Here is a 19,674-nt window from a genome sequence, read left to right on the forward strand (position 1 = left end):
CTGTGTGTAGCTATTTATTATTAAACATAGTCACATTAACACAACAGATACTGCTGTCTGTCAGCTCAGTGTCAGCAGGGTGTAGCCTACTGACTTCACAACCGAAACCCGCTGAACCAACACGGTCTCATCCCAGGGCATCAGATACTGACGCTTTGAGAAAGCCTGACAAAGCGTCGGTATCGGACGCCCTGAGATGAGACGGGGCTGTAGCCTGAACACTCGCAGCTATGCCATTTGAAAGTCATAGTTTGCTGTAGCTTCAGCCATTATTCTGCTCTAACAGAGTTATGTGGATGCTTGACTGCAGTAAATAAATAAGTAGCGAAGTAGTGCAATGGATGTCTCCAAATGTAGCAGAGAAAAAGTACTGATTTTTCTCTAAAATTTCTATTCAAGTAAGAGTAAAAGTTTTATGCTTTAAAACTACTGTGACAAGTACCACCACAGTATCTGTATTACATTAGCCGCTACCAGCATAACGCAGCCAAATCTAAAATGAACTGTCTGAATTGTGGGTAAAAAGACAATATCTCGTGTACCCCTTTAACTGATGATTGGATTATCAAAATTGTTGCCAATCTACTAATCAATTAAAGACTAATTCAGCCATTTTTTAATTTGTTCTTACAAATGTGTTAGGAAGCGACAATGAGAAAACGCAGAACAGAGAGGGCAGGGTGAAACACAGGCAGTAAGCAAATTTTAGACACAGACAAACACAAAAAAAATAACAATAAAACAGGAAGCACAGAACGTATGAATAACTGATAAGACAAAAACATACTCAAGTACAAATAATGAGGAAAACAGAGACAGGAAATGATTAACAAACTAATTTGAAATACAAAAACAACAACCCAGAACTGACAGGATGGTACAGTCTGTGTGTTTTGCATCATAGATAAGGGCATCTTTAATGAAAACCACTTAATGAAGTTATGTAGTCATAATCACTTTAGTTGTCACTGTAATTATTAGCTACAGGCCTTGGGACTGCAAACTACACCAACACGAAAGCCATTGCAAATTCAACAGTGAGTAGTGAAAATCAAGACTTGCAATAAGAAATATAAAACGTGTTACAGAAACAAAAATAACTAAAAAGACAAGTAGTCAAAAGTGGGTTTATTGTACATATTATACATTGGCACATTCAATGTAAATTCATTTAAAGTGAACATTATTTCTGTCAAGCAGAGCCAAAACCGCTGTAACTGGTTGATATGCATGCACAAGTCTTGATGAAATGTTTTGTATGCTGTGTAATGCCTCGGCAGCCTCAGCTTTTCAAAACATGGTGAAGCTGTCAGAAGTGTGGTATCTGCTATTTCCACCTTCATCCCTGTGGCTGACACCTCCCATCCTGTCCAGAACATAATGAGGCTCTTTAGCTGAGCAGGAGGCACTGTGTTTAAAACAAAAGCAGCTGATCATACAACACAGAATCTGCAACAAACAAAAAGGCCTCATGCTACAGTATCTTACAAATATCAATATATGTTGTACTCTACAATACTCATACATACCATTTTCAATAAATGTTTTCAAGTAGCCAGATACTCAAAATACATCTATGACATCAGACACGTCTTGGTGTTCGACTTTGTAGCTCTCGAGGATGACAGTTATAGATGATGGCCATGTGATGCAATCCAAGATCATCTGAAATCACATTTACATGTGATCTCCTTAGTATTTGTATTAGTGCAATTTACAGTGCAAAGAGAATGAATCTATAATTAAACTTTATTTATGGACTTTTCAATAAACTTAGAGTTGAATAATAATGATTTATTGTTGGTTTATTTTGCTGATACCTGTCTAGAGAGACTTCTAATTCTTATTGATTTTCTCTCAAATGTTTCTTGAGTTGACAAGGGAACAAACTTTGATGTCCTTTTTTTTCCTCCTGACAAGTCAACTCTGTATCTGGGTGAGAGCATGGCCTATGCTGTAGATTGTTGAAATGGCTGGCAGCCAACAAAGTGGCTTTTTCTGAGCCATTATCAAGATTGTTATGTTATATGTCTATAAATAAAAATATAACAAAAGAAGGATGTGGGAAATGCTCTTTGCAATATTCTTTTAGAACATTGTACTGTATGTTATTAACAGGGGATTCAGTCTGTTCAGCAGCTCAAGTAGAGTATATAAAACACTTTGACATTACAGCATGCAAGAGAAGCTTTTCAGACAGCCATTTCCTGTTGGTGGCATTTGGATCTGGCAGGTTCCACGACAGGCAGAGCTGATGGATTGAGTCAAATTATTTTAATTCCGCATCTCCATCCAGCTGGAGTAAAACATAATGGAAAACTTGTTTTATTCATGCAGCATGCACAGAATACATTACATTGGTTGCAGTTTTTTACAGAGTCCTGTACATTAAGTGAAAGATGGAGCATTTTTAGTTGAAAATATAGGCCTCAATTATTTTCTTAGTGTGTTGACTTTTGTTCAACTCAATGCTCACCATGTTCAGTGTCACGGATGTCAAGGTCAGGAAGTATTCTCCAACAAACCTCCGAAGAGAATGTGAATAATGGCTGGGCTAAGCCCTAGGAAACTCGGCCACGATGCAATAAAGGAATGGCGTGCGACGGTGAACATTGTTGTCAAGCAGTTCATCTGAAACTGAGGGGTGAGGTGATCAGGCTCACCCTTGAAGATTTTGGTGATGGCCACACATCCTGCAACAGTGAATGGTTAGTGAGGATTAAGAGAAGATTAAGGTTAATACATGGTTAATAAGTAAAAAGGAATAAAGAAAAATTACCTTTGAGCAGAGAATAGTCAGTAGAAGCTATAAAGAATGGTGAATGTAGATTTTAATACCAGAACTAGACTCAACTTACATTGTTCTTTCAATAATTTGATTAAATCATCAAGATTTTTTTTTTTAAGTTTGAAGTATCAAAAATGGAAAATGGTTTCCTTGTTTATTAGATTATATATCCATAAGATGAAAACCTTTTGATTCCCAAAAAAACTAAATATTTTAATATTTTACAATATATTTAATATTAAATATATCTCTGGAAAACATGCCAAATAAGGGGAAAGAATGTAACACAAGTTGCAACATATTTTATATTTATTAATAATTACAATTTGATCACTGAAAATAAAATAATAATGCCTTTAATAGCATGTTAATTTCAGCTGTGCCAATTTGCACCAATATCAACTGTCTTTGTCAAAGACAATAATAACAATATCAACAGTTGACTAACTGGTGAATTTTCAAGGATCAACATGTGTCATAATCTTATGTTTTCTGAAACTAGTCTCATTCAACATTGTTGATTTGTGCGCATGTTGTTGTTTTTGCTCCAACCTAAGTTTATATGGAATCCACTTCACATCACATCATGTGACGGTCGACCCCACTGTTGCAACATCCCCTGTGAATTAACACACATTCTTTACGTAAATCACTTAAACTGCACACTGTGGTGTTTTATAACCAGTTAAAGTAGTACTACGGTATTTCATTTACCAGTGACTACCTTGAAGTTTGCTTTGAAGTGGTGACGCCCACCGAACGTTGTGTCTCTTGTAGAATTTAACTAAAGTTCGGTCTTGCAACTCCTTGTCTTGTCTGATGTCCACACTCTCTGCTGCGGTGGAGAACGTCTTGTGCAAATAGCCAGCCAGCTTGTTTTGGATCTGACACTCTTCTCCATTCCAAGATGGCACCAAAAAGAGCAAAACAAGAAAATAAAATGTGAACTATTTGAAATGTACAGTGTACAAAATGAAAATGTTAGATTACAGAAACATTTACCGCCTGCGGTACTTGTTGAAGTTTCTTTAATTTCTGTAGGTACTGACCCGATTGTAATGGAACTACATTTCAACAATCTGAGTTAAATAACGATCCTGTGTTTAAAGAAGTCTTTACTGGAAACGTCAAATTGCCAGGCTGCTGTTTTAGAGGTATGTTGCATTGCAGCTTTGCAGCTAATATCCAAGTTTCACTTTTTGAATGGAATTACTGAAATAAATCAACTTTTTGATGATATTCTAATTAAATGACCAGCACCTGTATATACCAGGGATAATGACTAGGGTGGGAGCAACACAGGTGAAAGACATGAGGCTAACACAGGGAGACAGCAGGGAAAACAGAGAGACACCAATAAAGCCATAGGGAAACTAATAACCAGGAAGAAACGGAATATAAATAACTGATCGAACATAAGCAGACAAATCACAAATATACCGATGAACTACAACTAACAAGGAAAACAGACCACAAACTAAGATTAAACAGAACAAAGCACAAACATGGACAAAATAATACAGGAGTACACAGACCAGGAATGGCACTAAACATGAGCTAAACGAGAGAAACAGAGGCAAACAGAAGGACACATGAAACAATGGCAAAACCCAGAAACTGGGGAAAAAATAAAACTCATAACAGAAATAGTGTCAGGTTTTTTTTAGGTCTGTTGCTAGACATATTCAGTAATGCATAGTGGTCTTCATTTAATTTCGTGTTATGCAGTAATTTTTATTACCTCGCTCAATTATTAGATAAAGTAAAGCTCATCTTAGAAAATACATTTTTACCTGGAGCCTGGAGAATAACATGGAAAAAGGTAGAACAATTAATGGTCAGAAGGAGGTTGCAGCTGTGCTTACCTGTAAAGATCTGTCACAGTCTCCTCTCTGTTCCTGTGTTTGCTGACAGTGCTGTTATTGACTGAGGATGGGAATTTCAACTCCCAGTAGTCTGATCTGGTTTAACTTGTCAGTGCAGGTATTGTATTTTATTTTATAAAAGCAGAAAGAGTCTAGTCTTAGGCAGCTAAGCTTTTTAAAGGGCACATTTAAAAGGTGACAGTCAACAGATTGTGTTTGTATACTACTAACAGGTCACAACTAGAACTAGGTCAAATGGTTGATATCAATTTCACAACATGAATCAGAATTTGCAATATTGCTTCCATTATTTAATCATATCACAATTTATTTATCACCCTGCGTTATTCATAACACCCATTGATGCATTGAAGACACTGTTTACAACTGGTTACACTGAATATCCGAATAAAGACTATGCTGAATCAAAATTAACAACCAGATGGCTTTCTGTGGTGAAGACATGTTCGGTTTGCACAAATATCAGCCACAGTAAATGTGCCATATTCAGTGTTTCACCAAAATCCACAACACCTAATGATATACTATTGTAATTACTTTACATTTATCCAAAGCAACTTACAATTGCTATACATGTCAGAGGTCGTGCACCTCTGGAGCAACGAGGGGTTAAGTGTCTTGCTCAGGGACACATTGGTGTCTCACAGTGGATTAAAGAAACATAAGGCTCTCCAGCAATGCTAGCAGCTCTGTGAGGCTGTTATAGGCAATGTGTGTGATATGTCTTGTGATTGCTGGTATTTTGTGCCCTACTATTAAACAATAATAATCTCTGTCATTGCTAGATGTAGTTGTATATTTGTGTCCCTTGGCAGCAATCTCCCTGTTCTTCCCTTGTTTGTGTTTCGCAGTCTTGTCCTGTGATCCAGAGACATGCAAGTCAGGTGAACTGGAGATTCAGTGGCCCATTGGTATGAAAGTATTTGTGTCATTTTGAATGGCTCACCGGTTAAGGGTGTCTCTTAGCCAGTTTAATCTTAGGATAGGCATAGGCTCCAGACTTTTCAAACTGGGATGCCCTAGTGTAAGATGAGGCACTCTGACACCATCTAGTGAAGTCACACGAGGAACAGTCATACATAGGGACAAACTCAGGATGCGATCACGCTTTCGATTGAGCTGTGTGGTAATCAGATACAAACGTTCACAGGGATCTCAACTTCCTTTTAGCTACATTAACCTGTTTTGTTCTTGATCAGTGACCAGTACTTCTTCCGTATTTTGTGTGTGTGGGGGTTGTTTCTTCCTAAATTTAAAAAACTACACATCTGAGGCCCCATTTTTCAGACAGCCAACATGTTAGAGTAACCCCCCCCTCCAGATGCCCCCTCGGGGTGACAGTGACACAAGTGTCCCATTGTCACAACAGCGTCTGTCGGGTCCATCTCAGGGGGGAGGACACGCCTTGGGGAACATCAGAATATTAGCTATGACATTAACCCCCCACCCTATAACACGCACGCACGCACACACACACACACACACACACACACACACACTTCACAGATGCTTGCACGCTCCTACCCATAATCCATCTGTTACAAGTCACTTCCCGTTTCATGAGCCACTGAGACAAAGCGACAGATCAAGTGAGTGTTATGTGCTTGTGGCCAACTTTAGAATGTTTGCTGTGGATGAGTTTTACACATTTGAATGCCCTCTTTGGGAGCTGGATAAACAGAAGACTGGCCTTGACATTAGTATTTGGAGGTGAGCAATTAAGTTATTGTGGTATACAGCATGAAGGGCATGCTGTACTGGATGGGGGGTGGGGGGGGGGTTATATGTTATGTGTACACTGTGCAGGCGTTCTGAATATGTGGGGGAGGTGCTGTGCTAGTTAGGCTGTGTTCTAATAGCTTTTATCAATTCATCACGTTGATCACTTGATGTATTTATTTGCATACAGCAATTTGAGTGGACACATTTTCCATTATTTATGCATCTCTTCAGTGGCTACTTTCAGATCAAGTGTTTGCACAGCCAGTCAATGCATAATCAATATGTGATCAGCCAGAGAGTTCTCAAGCTGTACTTTTACTGCAAGATCAAGGCTGTAGAGAGCTTTACGGATGGTTCAGTCTAATGATTGATTGAACGCACACCATAAGAGGAAAACAAATGGACGTTACAAAAATAACCCTTTAACAATCATTTAAGCTGCCAAATGTACACAGGAGAAAAAAGAGAGCATTACAGACATATTTTATAGGTCTGATCCTGTTTTGCGTCACAATCTTTATTAAATATTCAGCACTGTCCCTTATGTCCGTGTGTCAAACTGTAAGCCAGCGCAGCAGAAATATGAGAAGAGAGAATAGACAGAAATAAAGAGAGAGAGTACCAGACTGAGGCGCAGAGAAAGACAGGAAGTAGCTGCGGAGTGAACAGAGATTGAAAAGCAAAAAAGGCAACAACAAATCGGAGTCACCAGGTTCTCTTCTATGAAACTCAAAACAAACACATTGTGATTAAATACAGGGAAGTCTGTTATCTAGCAGTCAGAATAGCAAATTAGACAACATTTCAAGTGGTGCCTATGAATGATGAAATCACACCTCCATGTGTGAGACACCCTGGCGTTGCACACAGCAACACTGAAGGTCCCGGCAGCGCTGTCACTGCGGCTACGTTTAAAACAACATTTTCTTCTGTTTGTATACTGGATCAGATGTTGAGTGTGGACTGGCTGCATGTGCTTCTGAGTGTGTGATTTACAGTCTGAGGTTTATGAGCATGGATGGACAGACCGGAGAAGCCGAGTTCAAGGTCAGATCTCGGATGCATATCGTTACTCAGCCGGGAAAAGACGTCAATACAGGGTTTACTCTGCACATGTTGATCTCTCCATTGCTCCCTCCTGTTTCCAGCCTCTCCCATCTTTTGTATCTTTCTCACTTGGTCTCTCCGTCTTTCATTAGAGGTGTGGGACAAATTATAGGAGTGATGGATGGGCAGTCCTTCCTTCAGAATGCTTGTTCATGCAGGCATGCGCACACAGATATAGACATCGGATGCGTGTGTGTGTGATTGTGTGTGTTTATGAACATTTCCATTTGTCGTCAGTTGCTTTTTTTTGGGTCTTTTCGCCTCCTGCTTTCCCTGACCACCAATTAGACTTTGAAAGCCGGATGATGGGTTAGGACTTTTCAAATTTGTGGCTACATTTGCTTAGTTACCGTGTATTACTCACACTATAAAGACAGCCATATGTAAGTATACCCAGCACACACACACACACAAACCACACTCATCCAGCTAATGGACCAGCCTGTCTCTGCCTTTGCTGGGCTTATATTTCACCTCAGGGAGGGAGGGAGCACAGCCAACAGGTCTATTACAGAGAGAAATAGAGAGAGAGATAGGGATTGTGATGAGGGAAGAGAAAAAAAAATAAAGAGAGGGGCGGGCATACGGCTGCAGGCGTACTGCGGCAGCAGCAGAGCGGCATGACGTGATAGGGGAGTGGAATGATAGACACACACACAAATACACATGCTCGCAGCTCGGAGGCCCGCCAGGCAAAAGTAGACAGAAGCAAAAGGCAGGGACTGAGCCTGACGCACTCAGCAGCATACAGATTGGAGACAAACTCACTTGCTGCTTTGTATCCTGATGCTTGCAGAGGGTGAGTGTGGCCTTGTGTTCATTTTTAATAGGTTAATATTTTACATTTCTGTTCATGCATTTCTTAATGTGGCTGTTGTTGTGGATCTCTCCTGTGTTTGTTTGTTTGTGGAAGTCTGTGTTCTCTCACTTGTGTAAATGTAACTACGAACGTCGGTTTCTGTGAACAGATGAATGCAGACACTCTGTATTTGAAAGGATGACCACGCTCACGGTGCTATCACAATCAGCAGCGTAATGTAGGGATTGGCAGTAGAGTGGGAGAGAGAGGTTAACAGAAAGAAAGGCAACGCTTAAGTGGGATGAAAAGTGGGGGAGAGGGGGTGATGGAGGTGGGGGGGTAACCAGGGGTGATCGGCCTGAGTCAGCATTATAGGGGCTGTATGACTCAGTGCAGCATGCATAGCATATATACTGTGGTATGTGTCCATCTGAGAAAGAAAGAAACAAGAGTTGTAGTAGTAGTGGATCAGACTGGAGAGAAACCGTTTGTGCACACATGTCAATGTTTATGTGGTTGGTAGTGTGATTATGCTCTGTCCTGTTTTGTTTGTGTGGGTACGTGTGTTTGTGCTTGCTTCTGTAATGAGTGCATGAGGAGTGGACGTGTGTGGTAGACACACATCTCCTCAATCGATGACTTCTCCGTGTGGCTGCATTGAAAAACCTTGTAACACCAGTTTTAATTTTTTTTAGTTATGTGAGTGAACGAAACACTTGCACAACCTGCTTTTATGACAACAAAAATACATTGTGATGGCAATAACACCAAAACAATTTTTTACAGCGTTCCTGTGCAGTTGACAATCTGGAGATACAAGGTTTTTAGACGACGTAAATGCTATGTTGTGGCATGTCCAAGGATGACAGCCTACAGTGACCCGAAATGACACATATTCTGAGTAAATTTCCATTTGGGTTACTGACTCATGGTAAACAGTCATACGTTCATTGTTCAGACGTTGTTTTGTGTGTGTGTGTGTGTGTGTGTGTGAAATGACATCTTTTTATTTTTTACCAAAAGATGAGAACACAGATTTCGTCAAAGAAAATAACTTTGAAAATGAGTCACCTTGGTACGGGCGGCCCTGATTGGCTGAAAGTGTCGCTCCTGTTTGTCACAGCTTCCTGTCTCAGTGAATGGCGAGGCGCTGCGGACCAATGGGAGGGCAGTGGTGAGGATGCAACAGTGATCCAGGAAAAAACAGCCCATTGTTTCTGGGACATCGGAGAAGTGTGACCCTCCCTCTTGCCGGCTCCGGCTGCTCGGCTTAGCAGCACACTGAAGGACCCAGAACCCCATTGACAGGTAAGACGCTCGTGAGACAGCAGATCTGGTACATGACATTTCATAATAAGCAGTTTATGAGCTTCAGATGTTGTTATTTTTATTCTGGTGTGACTTTCTTCTAAGAGAACTGTGCCTTTCCAGGAATCACAGCACATATTGTTTTGTTTTTGCAACACTAGTGTATTGTAAGATGATTTATGACAGCACATTATCGCTGTTGGTTTGGTTTTGTCATTAAGGAGGTAATTACATTCATTTATTGTAGACTTTCCAGACCGGGTGACACACACAAACACACAGTCACTGCCAACGTCCTTCGGTTCACAGACAGAGATGCCTGTGTTACCACCTCATTTATTGATTTTGTTATGAGTCAGAGGGTTTTCATCACAAGGGTGAGGGGTTGCATGATTATATGTGTGTCAGAGAGAGAGGGTATGCATGTTTCTTTGGTCAGAGGTACAGTAACTCTGTTCAGGCTGAGTGTATCATGGGACGGAGGAGCTAAAATGGTGTAATACGATTATGATGTTAGAAGCTAACATCTAATGCTGGCTGCCACGCTATCCTTCTTTTTCTCTCCTTACAGAAAGCACATACTAGCTGTCTCTTATGACTGAGGTGGAAAGTGTTTATAATCACCTCGTGTATTTTTACCTCCTGACAATGTGGAAGCAGATTAAAAATTAGACAGAGTAGAATAGTAGTGAAGGAGTTAAGAGTCCCCGCTGCTGCTGCTGCTGTTGCACGCAGATGTCCAGCAGATGTCAGTGCCATCCTTGCAGAAAAACTGAGAGGACTAGTCAAATGCCCTTCCACACATTTGCTCAACCAACGATCACTACGTTCACTTGTGACAACCCCCCCCCCCCACACACACACACACACAGAAATTATCTATATGTATTTGTTACTATCTTTGTCTCATTATACAAAAATTATGATGTTCTCCAAAGCTGGACTTACTTTTTACATCTTTTGGAGAATTGTTTGTATTGATGAATGTCACGGTGCATGTTATATAATTAGCCCTGAGGCTCACATCTAAAGAATAAAGCAAATAGCTAGTGCAAATTGATTAGTTGTTTGATTAAGTGAAACAAATATTGATAACTCATTAATCACTTAACTTATTTATCAAGCAAAAATGCCAGGAAATCTCAAGTTTCAGCTTCTAGAAATGCTGCTTTTTTCTGTCTCAAGTCACAAGCTGTTACACCCAGTGTGAAAGCGTCAACACACCAACAGTGTAACTATTGTAAATGCACTTATGTAACAGAATGATCTTGTCTTTGAAGCCTGTGTTGAGTCTGAACACATGACACAGAGAACATACCCTGTATATGTAACAAGCTGATATAAAACATCGCCTTACGTGTGAGGGAATCTGACCCAAAACGGATTTGCCATTTTTTCACTCTCTTACAGCTGCTGGTTTCAGTCAGCAGAAAAGTATCTGATTTCTTTCTCTTTTAGTGTATATATACATGCAGACATCGCCACCACCAGCTGAGCCTCGGTATGTCCTCACGTGGGCTGCAGTAGTGCTGGTATTACCCCGGTGTCTCCCCGAGGAACAGCCAATTTCCATACAGATAGACAGAGCCAGACCGCACCTGCGCTCCTGGAAATCCTAGCAGGAATTGTATCAGACAGACTAAAATTCTGATGCTTATTAGTGACTCAGTCTCCCAAGAGAAAGAGGGAGAGAAGACGAGACAGAGAGAAACCGAGATGGGTGGGATGCAGGAAAGAGGAGGAGGAGGAATTTAGGGAGAGAAATGAGGGGAAGGCAGGATGGATGATCCCATCTGTCTCTGTTTACTCCTGCACACGGCTGCTGTATGCAGCTGTGGAGGTCTTCAGCAGCTTTGAGTCAACTATGATAGAGCACCAGCCTTTGGCAAAATATCTCTATTTTCTGTGTCAGTATGTCTGATATTATTAGTAAGTGAAAGGGAGATCACCTACAGAGAAGCTAACCTTTCCTTTATTAGACACTAAAAGGTTATTTTGGGGTATGTTTGGAGTTTTTGAGCTGAAGCAATCCCCCTTCTCTCAGCTGCAGAGAGCCTGAAAATGACTGAGAAAATTAGTGTGTGTGTGTGTGTGTGTGTGTGTGTGTGCGCGTGTGTGTTTGTGTTTGTGTGTGTGTGTGTGTATGTGTGTGTGTGTTTAGTGTGATCCACATAACACTGTGTGCAATACTGGGATTAGATGTGCTCTAAAATAATCCAGCATTTCATCCCTGCGACTTTGATGGCTTAATTTGATACATCTCTGCTTTACTAAAGACAGCTTCTGAAGAAGTCTTCTGGCAGCAACATTTCTGCTATTTAAGAAAGGGCAAGTAGACTTAAGTGTTAAATCTGTGTATTTACAAGTGTGTGTATAATTACAATAATCCAATCTATTTGTACTGCACTGTTCTAAAGCAAACATGCTGTACAGGAAGTAAAAGGGAAAGAGAAAATGGACAATATGTTTATGTGTATGTATCTGTGCATAATATATATGTATGTGTGTATATATATATATATATATATATATATATATACATACATATATGTAGTTTAAAATTGTTAATTATTGTAATTTTTACATGTATTCAAAGCAGAAATAAAAAACTACACTTAATTATCATTTAGTTAATAGCTAATCACCAATCAAAGTAGAAATAAGGAGATTCGAGGCGGAAAATAAACATTTTGAGTCCCAAATGAGTCTGCTTGACCTCACGCCTCCTCCTCCTATTTAATTCTTTCCCTGTAGTAATTTTAGCTACATGCAAAATATTAGGATAGCACGATTCTAAATATTATGTTGACATATCAATTTATCAGTTTCACTCAGATGCTGTGATCCTTCTCGCTCTAAATACGCCGTTTCCTCCATTTCCCCCCTCCCTCCCTGCCTTTCTTCTAACCTCACAGCCTCACCCTCCTCTTTCCCTCCAGCAGAGCAGCACGAGGTAGTTTTAATTATGTGACATTGCGTGAATTGTTTCACTCGCCCAACCTTCACTGCGGTTTGCAGAAGGGCACAAAGAATATCAAGCTCACTTTTAGAGTTATTGGGAGGGCTGTGTGTTTCTGAGAGAGTAACCGAAGCTGTGATATCTGGAATCAAAGCAAATCAGGTGAGGATGATCCCACACCTCCTCTCAAGCTGTTATGTGTAAGAGAGCACTGTGTTTGGGCAATGATGTGTGTCTGTGGGAGCCTGTGCAAGTGCGCATTTGAATTCATTACGTGGAGAAAATCAGTTATTTGAGAACATAACGCTCCGAAAGCAGCTGGTAGACGTTGCTGTGAGCATGTGTCCGTGCACGTGTGTCAAGCTGTCTTTGTGATTTTGAACTCCCAGCAGGCAAATTTGATTGCATGGGCGCTCCATGCCTCACTGAAAATAAGCTCAACTCGTGGTTCACCATGACTCAGCTTCTCATATGTGCTTGATTCACATGCTCTCATACCATGGATGTTTTAACTATCTCTGAGTCAAGAACAGCAAATCCTAGTTGACCAGATTAGATTAAACTTTAGATTAGATTTTAACACAATGTAATTAACCACAAAATGGATAAGCAAACTAGTTGGAGAGGGCAGTTGTGACTGATAGTCTCATGCTGTTGCTGTAGAGTTAGTTTGAAAGTGGAGCATTAACATCAGTGTTTAACTTAATATAGATGTCTCTCTCTTTCTGTGTTTCTCCGTTTAGGTCAGTATGAGTGGGGGAGTAAATTTGAAATCGGCCCCCCGGGCTCCTCCCTCGTCAGGAATCCCTCTCCCACACAGCCTGTTGCCCTCCTCCCCCAAAACTGACACCCGCTGCCGGACTACTGACCTGTCCACACCCTTAACACAGACCCCTAAACACACACCCACACACACACCCACACACTCTCCTTTGCTTTGCCCACGGAGCTCCAGCCTCCCCGGGCCTTCCTCCAGGGACCCGACGAGAGACCCTGGCCTGAAAAGTCAGCTCTTCAAGCGGATGGGAGCTCTACCCACTCCCCAGGTGTCACGCTCCGCCTACAGCAGCCCCTCAACCCAGCGCAGGGTGCTGCCGCCACACTCCAAAGACACCCTGGATCTGGGAAAACCGACCCCGCCTCACATGCCCTCACAGTTTCCACATGATGGCAATCGCAACAGAAATGCCTTCACCAATAAGAACCAAACGTGGGGAACCAGCAACCTGCGTCCACCGCCCCAGTACAGAAGAGGAGACAACTCCAATGCTCTATCCCAGGCAATGGGTGAGGTCATTCCACGAAGAGAGGAAGAGCCTCCAGAAAACCACCCAGCCCAGGCCACCGTGTTGAACAACGGCAACCTCCGCCCCTCTTTCGCTCAGATGAGATATGAGCACGAGATCAGAGGTCGCAGTGACTCCACCAGCCAGTCTGATGAGGAGATGGGGACTCCTGAGGACAGCAGTCCGGCCTCCTCTCCTGGTACATTGTCGGTGCCACCGATCATATTCACTGTGCCGGTGATGTCCAAGGTGGCTGTCGTGCCGGACAGTGAGGCTGCGTCCACAGAGACACACGCACCCAAAGTCAACATGGCTACTGTGGCTCCCTTCAGCTACAGGTAAGTTGTCTGCACTCACACACACACAAAACTGATACAACAGTTTATCAAGACTTCCATCATGAGTACCCAATTGATTGACACCCACCCTCTTGTCATTACCATATCATTACTCTCTCTCCTCATAGCACTTTATGATCCCCCACTCTACTGATGCACACACACGCACACTTTGACTCCCACTCTGGATACTCAGGACCAGCCTGGAGGGCTGTTGCGGCCATTTCAGTCTAATTCCTCTCTTTTCCAGCAATACACGTGTGTGGAAGAATACACACACACTTTGTGTTTTCTGGAGCAGAGCTGATTGTTGAAGTGTCCTCTTGACAGCCTCTTGGCTGACTCACTAGTATATTGTTCTCCATCACTCACACACACACACGCACACACACACACACGGTCTCACAATATAGGATAAAAACAAGAAAAGAGTGAATCTAAGTTTCTAATTAAGAAAATGCAGTGTATCTGTGTCTGATGTGTGTTGTTGAGTGGTGTGTGGTGTTTCAGTGAAATTAATCCAAAAAGCAGGAAATTGCTCTCTATTTTCTGAAAAATTAAAAATGTAATTCTAAAGCTTTGTTCACTGTTACAATGATGCAGTTCTTTGCAGTGCTTTGTTTATTATCAATGCTTTTCTGTGTCTTTGATTTGCATTTATGGAAATCAGCATGCCACACTGGTGAAAGGCATCACTTCTCTCCTAATGTCAGACATAGTAGCTTGTTTGTTTGACTGTAGTCAGTGGAACTGAAGTGATTTGCATGTACAGTAACAGACGTGTGATGGCTATGTTCATGATATGTTTACAGGGTGCGAGTGCAGGAGAGTGATTTCTTTTCAGTGGACGAACTGAGTGACTGCTCATCTGGATCCATAGAAGTATGCTGTGATGACTTAACAGCAGGTTAGGCACACACACTCACACACACACAGGTTGTCTAATCAAACATAGGTTATATTCATTTGCCTTTTTTTCAATAGCAGCAAACATTACTTTTCCTTTCTTTCTGTCTCCTTTGCTCCACAAAACTTGTAGTCTAGTTCCACCCAGTTAGTGTCAGGGCGCCAATAGGCGAAGAACCCAGAGAACCCTTTTGGCAGGTATGGATGCCTACTTTCTGGCATCCAGACGCATTTACTGCAGCTGAGGCATAAATGGCGTCAGACTGGACATGCCAGCGGCCAACCTTTGGGTCCCATTGTGGAACCTGAATAGACCCAGTAAAGACTAAGGGACAACCATTCTCTGTCTAAATGTATGCCTGTCACGCTCCTACTCATCAGAGCCGTGCCATGCCTGAAGCTTGGTAGGGAAATTTTATGTGTGTGTGTGTGTGTGTGTTAACCCGGGGCTCTGCTGACTACAGTGGTTCCTAGATGAAGAGATGGGAAAGAGAGATGGGCTCAGGATGTTAAGATGAAGGAAGATGACAGGGGTGATGTGGGTCAATAATGGGATGAAATGGCGCAATTCTGAACTCACTGCCAGGGAGTTTTATGTGCACATTGATTTCAGCTTCATCCAAGAGCTGTCAAGGAGTTTGAACCCTTCCTCCCCTCACGCTTTCCCTCCATCCCTCTCCCTTGCAGTTCCTCCTTTGCAGCTTCATTGACCTAAAAAGCCATAGTCACAGCATGCCCCCCCCTCCCCATCCTTTTGACTAATGGTTTGCGCTGTCTGGGGGAGATTGTAGATGTGCTTACGAGATATGACTTTATCAGTGACTTTGTGAATCACTCATGTGGTGTCAGTTGGATAGGAGTGGATCAACTGCCCAGAGTTAGTGTGTATTAGAGTTTAACTAATACACTTCTTACAGAATCTACAGTGTATTCAGAAAGTATCAGGAGAGCATTAATCCTGCACATTGGATTTGAAATGAAACTATTTCTACAATGGGTTTAAATTGTTGATTTAGAGGGTTAAAGGGTCTTCCGATCCATATTGGGTGAATACTTTATGAATTATAACCCTTTTTAAATTTTTTGTAGCAGGGCAGTGATCTTAAACCTGCGGACAAGGTCAAAGGATTAGCAACCAAATATTACTTTTCTGTCCCTTAGATTTGAGAAACTTAATAAAATGTATTAAAAAACAGTATATAAAGGGTTCCAATTCCTAAATCGTTTACCTGTTGTGGATGTACAAACCCAGTGTTTTTTTTAGTCATGCTAATGGCTTACAAAATACCTGCAAAACTAATGACATTTCTAGCAACCTCAACTGTACTTTGTGTTCATTGCTAATTAGCAAATATTAGCATGCTAATGTGCTAAACTAAGATGTAAACATAATAAACATTCTGCCGGCTAAATATCTGCATGTTAGCATTGTCATGAGCTAAGTGCTTTGAGCATTTAGTTGTGAATGCCAAGATTTACCATTTGCCAAAGATCAGGCTGCGTTTGTTGTTTGAATTGGTTGCTTTGTCGTTTTTTTTAAATGTCACAATTTAAAACTGTAAAATCACATAGGCCAGACCAGAATTCAGTTGTCAAGGGCCTTGAACCGAGAAATGCTGTATGATCCCTCCATAACTGTCACATGAAATAAATATTGTAAATAATATAAGTACAGTGGGGCCAAAAAGTATTTAGTCAGCCACTGATTGTGCAAGTTCTCCTACTTAGAAAGATGAGAGAGGTCTGTAATTTTCATCATAGGTACACTTCAACTATGAGAGACAAAATGAGAAAAAAAAAAATCCAGGAAATCACATTGTAGGATTTTTAAAGAATTTATTTGTAAATTATGGTGGAAAATAAGTATTTGGTCAATAACAGAAGTTCAACTCAATACTTTGTAACATAACCTTTGTTGGCAATGATCGGGCAAACGTTTCCTCTAAGTCTTCACCAGGTTTGCACACACTGTAGCTGGTATTTTGGCCCATTCCTTCATGCAGATCTCCCCCTAGAGCAGTGATGTTTTGGGGCTTTTTGGCCACATGTAATACTGGTAACCTTGCTTATTTTTTAATTAGTGTGAAATTTTAATCTAATGTAATATATGCTGATTATAACAAGTTATCACAATTTTCCCTTATACATTAGCTAAGGTTTCACTTTATTTTTTCCATTTATTTGATGCAGTGAAAGAAAAATCACCGTTTCTGCCCAAAGACCTTTAGTGTCAGAGAGTCAGCTTGGACAGAAAAAAGAAGAGGAGCTGCAGAGATAGACAATTATGATCCAGAAAACAAAGAATCAGACAGAAAATAATGTGCATTTAGGAATAAATGGAATCTACTGCTTTCAAATTAGAAAATCCTAATTGTAATTTCTCTTCACGGCTGGTATCGGACTTTGGGTAAAAAAGTAGCCCTGCCTACAGCCCTTGCCAATACAGTGAAAATGTGTCTTTATCCTAAAACTTTTTAACTTTACTGTACACAGAAACATATCATATTCAGACGTCTATTATGTTATGTTACGTTAAAAACCGTTGCCTTGACTTTAAGGTTCTCTATTCTATTAATCTGCTGTGTCTAAAAATGTAGCCACCAGAATGAAGCAAGTAAAACCCTTTAAAAGCTTTTTGGAGGTTTCAACCAGCTGGTTGTGGAAAGGGGGGGTGGAAGCTAATGGTGGACCAGCCCCAGTCTTTAAAGGCCTCGGGCTGTCTTGAAACTCCGGTTGTGGCCTTGTAATTGGTCCCTAGCAGGCGCTCGAGACAGAACTGAAGTGTCTTAGACTCCTCTGAAGCTGCATTTACACAGAGGGTGGGCTGACACCGTAATAACTGTAATTTAGGGAACGGAGGAAAGGAGGGAAGTTGGGAGGGAATGAAGAGAGAACGAGTGAGAGGGGTGGGAGATGAACATGGGAGACCTGATGATAAGATTATTTCGCTTTGTGTAAAGGAGAAAAGACAACAAACAGAAAATGACCTAAAAAGACTGATTGAATTTTGGTTAAATATTGCAAAGCTGAGGGCTCTGGTTGAACACATAACACAAATTCAAACCATGATGTGATTTGGTTATGGTTGTCTTCAGTGACTATGGTAAAAGAGTTGTTTTCCACAAATTAAATGATTTCAATATGCCTACATTCACTTAGATTGACTCAGCTGTAACATAATCAGCTCTTATGCCTTCTATTCAAGACCCTAATGAAGACCTGAACATTTAATGTGACTGTAGCACCATGTGGTCTTTCAATTAGACCACAGACCTCCTGACCTTGTGGCTCTCAGGAGAAGTGTATTTGAGCATGTGTTCCTGTCTGAGCGTGTGTGTGTGTGTGTGTGTGTGTGTGTGTGCGCGCGTGCGTGTGCTGGTGTATGCATGTGTGACAGTACACAGATGGTGTTTGAAAGATAAATGTGATGTGGACTGTGTATCATTTTTCATCTCCCAGTGAGGGTATGGCATGATATTCCCTGCGGACACTCCCAAAGAGTCCATCAGCTGTCTCTCTCTCTCTCTCTCTCTCTCTCTCTCACACACATACACACACGTAGAAACATAATGTGAGGTGAGGTTATGATTTACATCTGGTCTGAGATCTCTGTTCACAAGGATATGAAACACTGCAAACCCACCCTGACAAATTCAGTGACATCATCTGATAGTGAAATTTACAGATACAAAACAAAAAGAATTGTACTTTACGGGTGTGGGATTGACACGTTATTACCAAATAATAATAAAATAGCTTGTTCCTCTGTAGTCCCAGTCACACTCTGGAGTAGAGATTTCATGATGTGTTTGTGTCTCAAGGAAAGGCAAAAATGGAATTCTGAGGCCATGAGCCAACTTACACTGTATTATACTGAACTGCATAATGACCCCAGGATTCAGTGCATTACTGAAAGCTTAAATCTTTACTTTGCTCGGCTTGAAGCAGAAGAATGTGAAGTTGAATGTAGTTGCAGGGAGGTTAAGCAACATTTAATGTACTTCCGAATTCTTAGTCAGATTGTTCATCCTATTGCAGAGCAATGCAATAATTAGATTTAATTGAGTCAAATCAGTTATGAATATTATTATTTTCTAATTTTGATGGTAAGATTTGCACAAGTCAAAGTGGTACACGAGAGTTTGGCACTGACACTGGAAATGTCCTTAAAGGCAGTAGTTTTAAAAGCCTTTTTACACTCAACACTAGTGCATTCTGTGATTAACAGTGAGCATACAATTGAAATATACTTAATAGATGAGTCTGTTCATTGAAAAATGGGCAGACCCCCCTTTGGGGAGCCCTCACGTGGGGCTGCTAGTTTATGGCAAATATCATAATCATGATTTTTTTTTAACATTATTACTCAACAGCACAATAATTGTTATATCTTGATCATCTTGTTCTCACCCAGCACTGCCCTCACATAGAGAGTACATTTTGAAACCCTGGTTGTGCCATTCACTTTTAGAATAACAGAAGTCAGCAAATCTTTAGTAATGAAGGTATGAAATCAGCTTGCAGTTTAAAATTGTCATGCTCGCCATCCCTTTAATGCCCCTGGACAGTCTAGTG

General features: G+C 41.0%; 1 protein-coding gene and 1 long non-coding RNA gene across 11 annotated transcripts in view; one reads left to right on the top strand and one right to left on the bottom strand.

Moving 5' to 3' along the window:
* LOC119905447 (neuron navigator 1-like) overlaps nt 1-19,674 on the top strand; it is a 96,024-nt gene that overhangs the window by 2,881 nt on the left and 73,469 nt on the right. For 7 of the 9 annotated variants that reach the window (XM_038722493.1, XM_038722499.1, XM_038722497.1 and 4 more), the window contains exons 3-5: nt 9,426-9,610; nt 13,313-14,193; nt 15,006-15,100. In XM_038722493.1, coding sequence (XP_038578421.1) covers nt 13,319-14,193; nt 15,006-15,100 — 970 coding nt within the window. In that variant the 5' untranslated portion in view covers nt 9,426-9,610; nt 13,313-13,318. Of the gene's footprint in view, nt 1-6,246; nt 6,385-8,281; nt 8,303-9,425; nt 9,611-13,312; nt 14,194-15,005; nt 15,101-19,674 lie in introns of those variants that run through there. The other 2 variants (XM_038722494.1, XM_038722495.1) reach the window with 2 other exon arrangements.
* Nucleotides 1,110-3,957, bottom strand: LOC119905450. 2 transcript variants are annotated; one of them, XR_005444820.1, is made up of 8 exons: nt 3,791-3,957; nt 3,513-3,680; nt 3,341-3,407; nt 2,780-2,806; nt 2,477-2,693; nt 2,174-2,296; nt 1,530-1,665; nt 1,110-1,408 (listed from the first exon to the last, which is right to left on the bottom strand). It is a non-coding gene; the product is annotated as an uncharacterized LOC119905450 (long non-coding RNA). The 2 variants fall into 2 exon arrangements; XR_005444821.1 differs by having other exon boundaries at nt 3,503-3,680.

The sequence above is a fragment of the Micropterus salmoides genome, unplaced genomic scaffold (genome assembly GCF_014851395.1).
Source record: "Micropterus salmoides isolate LMB-PRFRI ecotype aquatic unplaced genomic scaffold, ASM1485139v1 Ms_hic_scaffold_16, whole genome shotgun sequence".
NCBI lineage: Eukaryota > Metazoa > Chordata > Actinopteri > Centrarchiformes > Centrarchidae > Micropterus > Micropterus salmoides.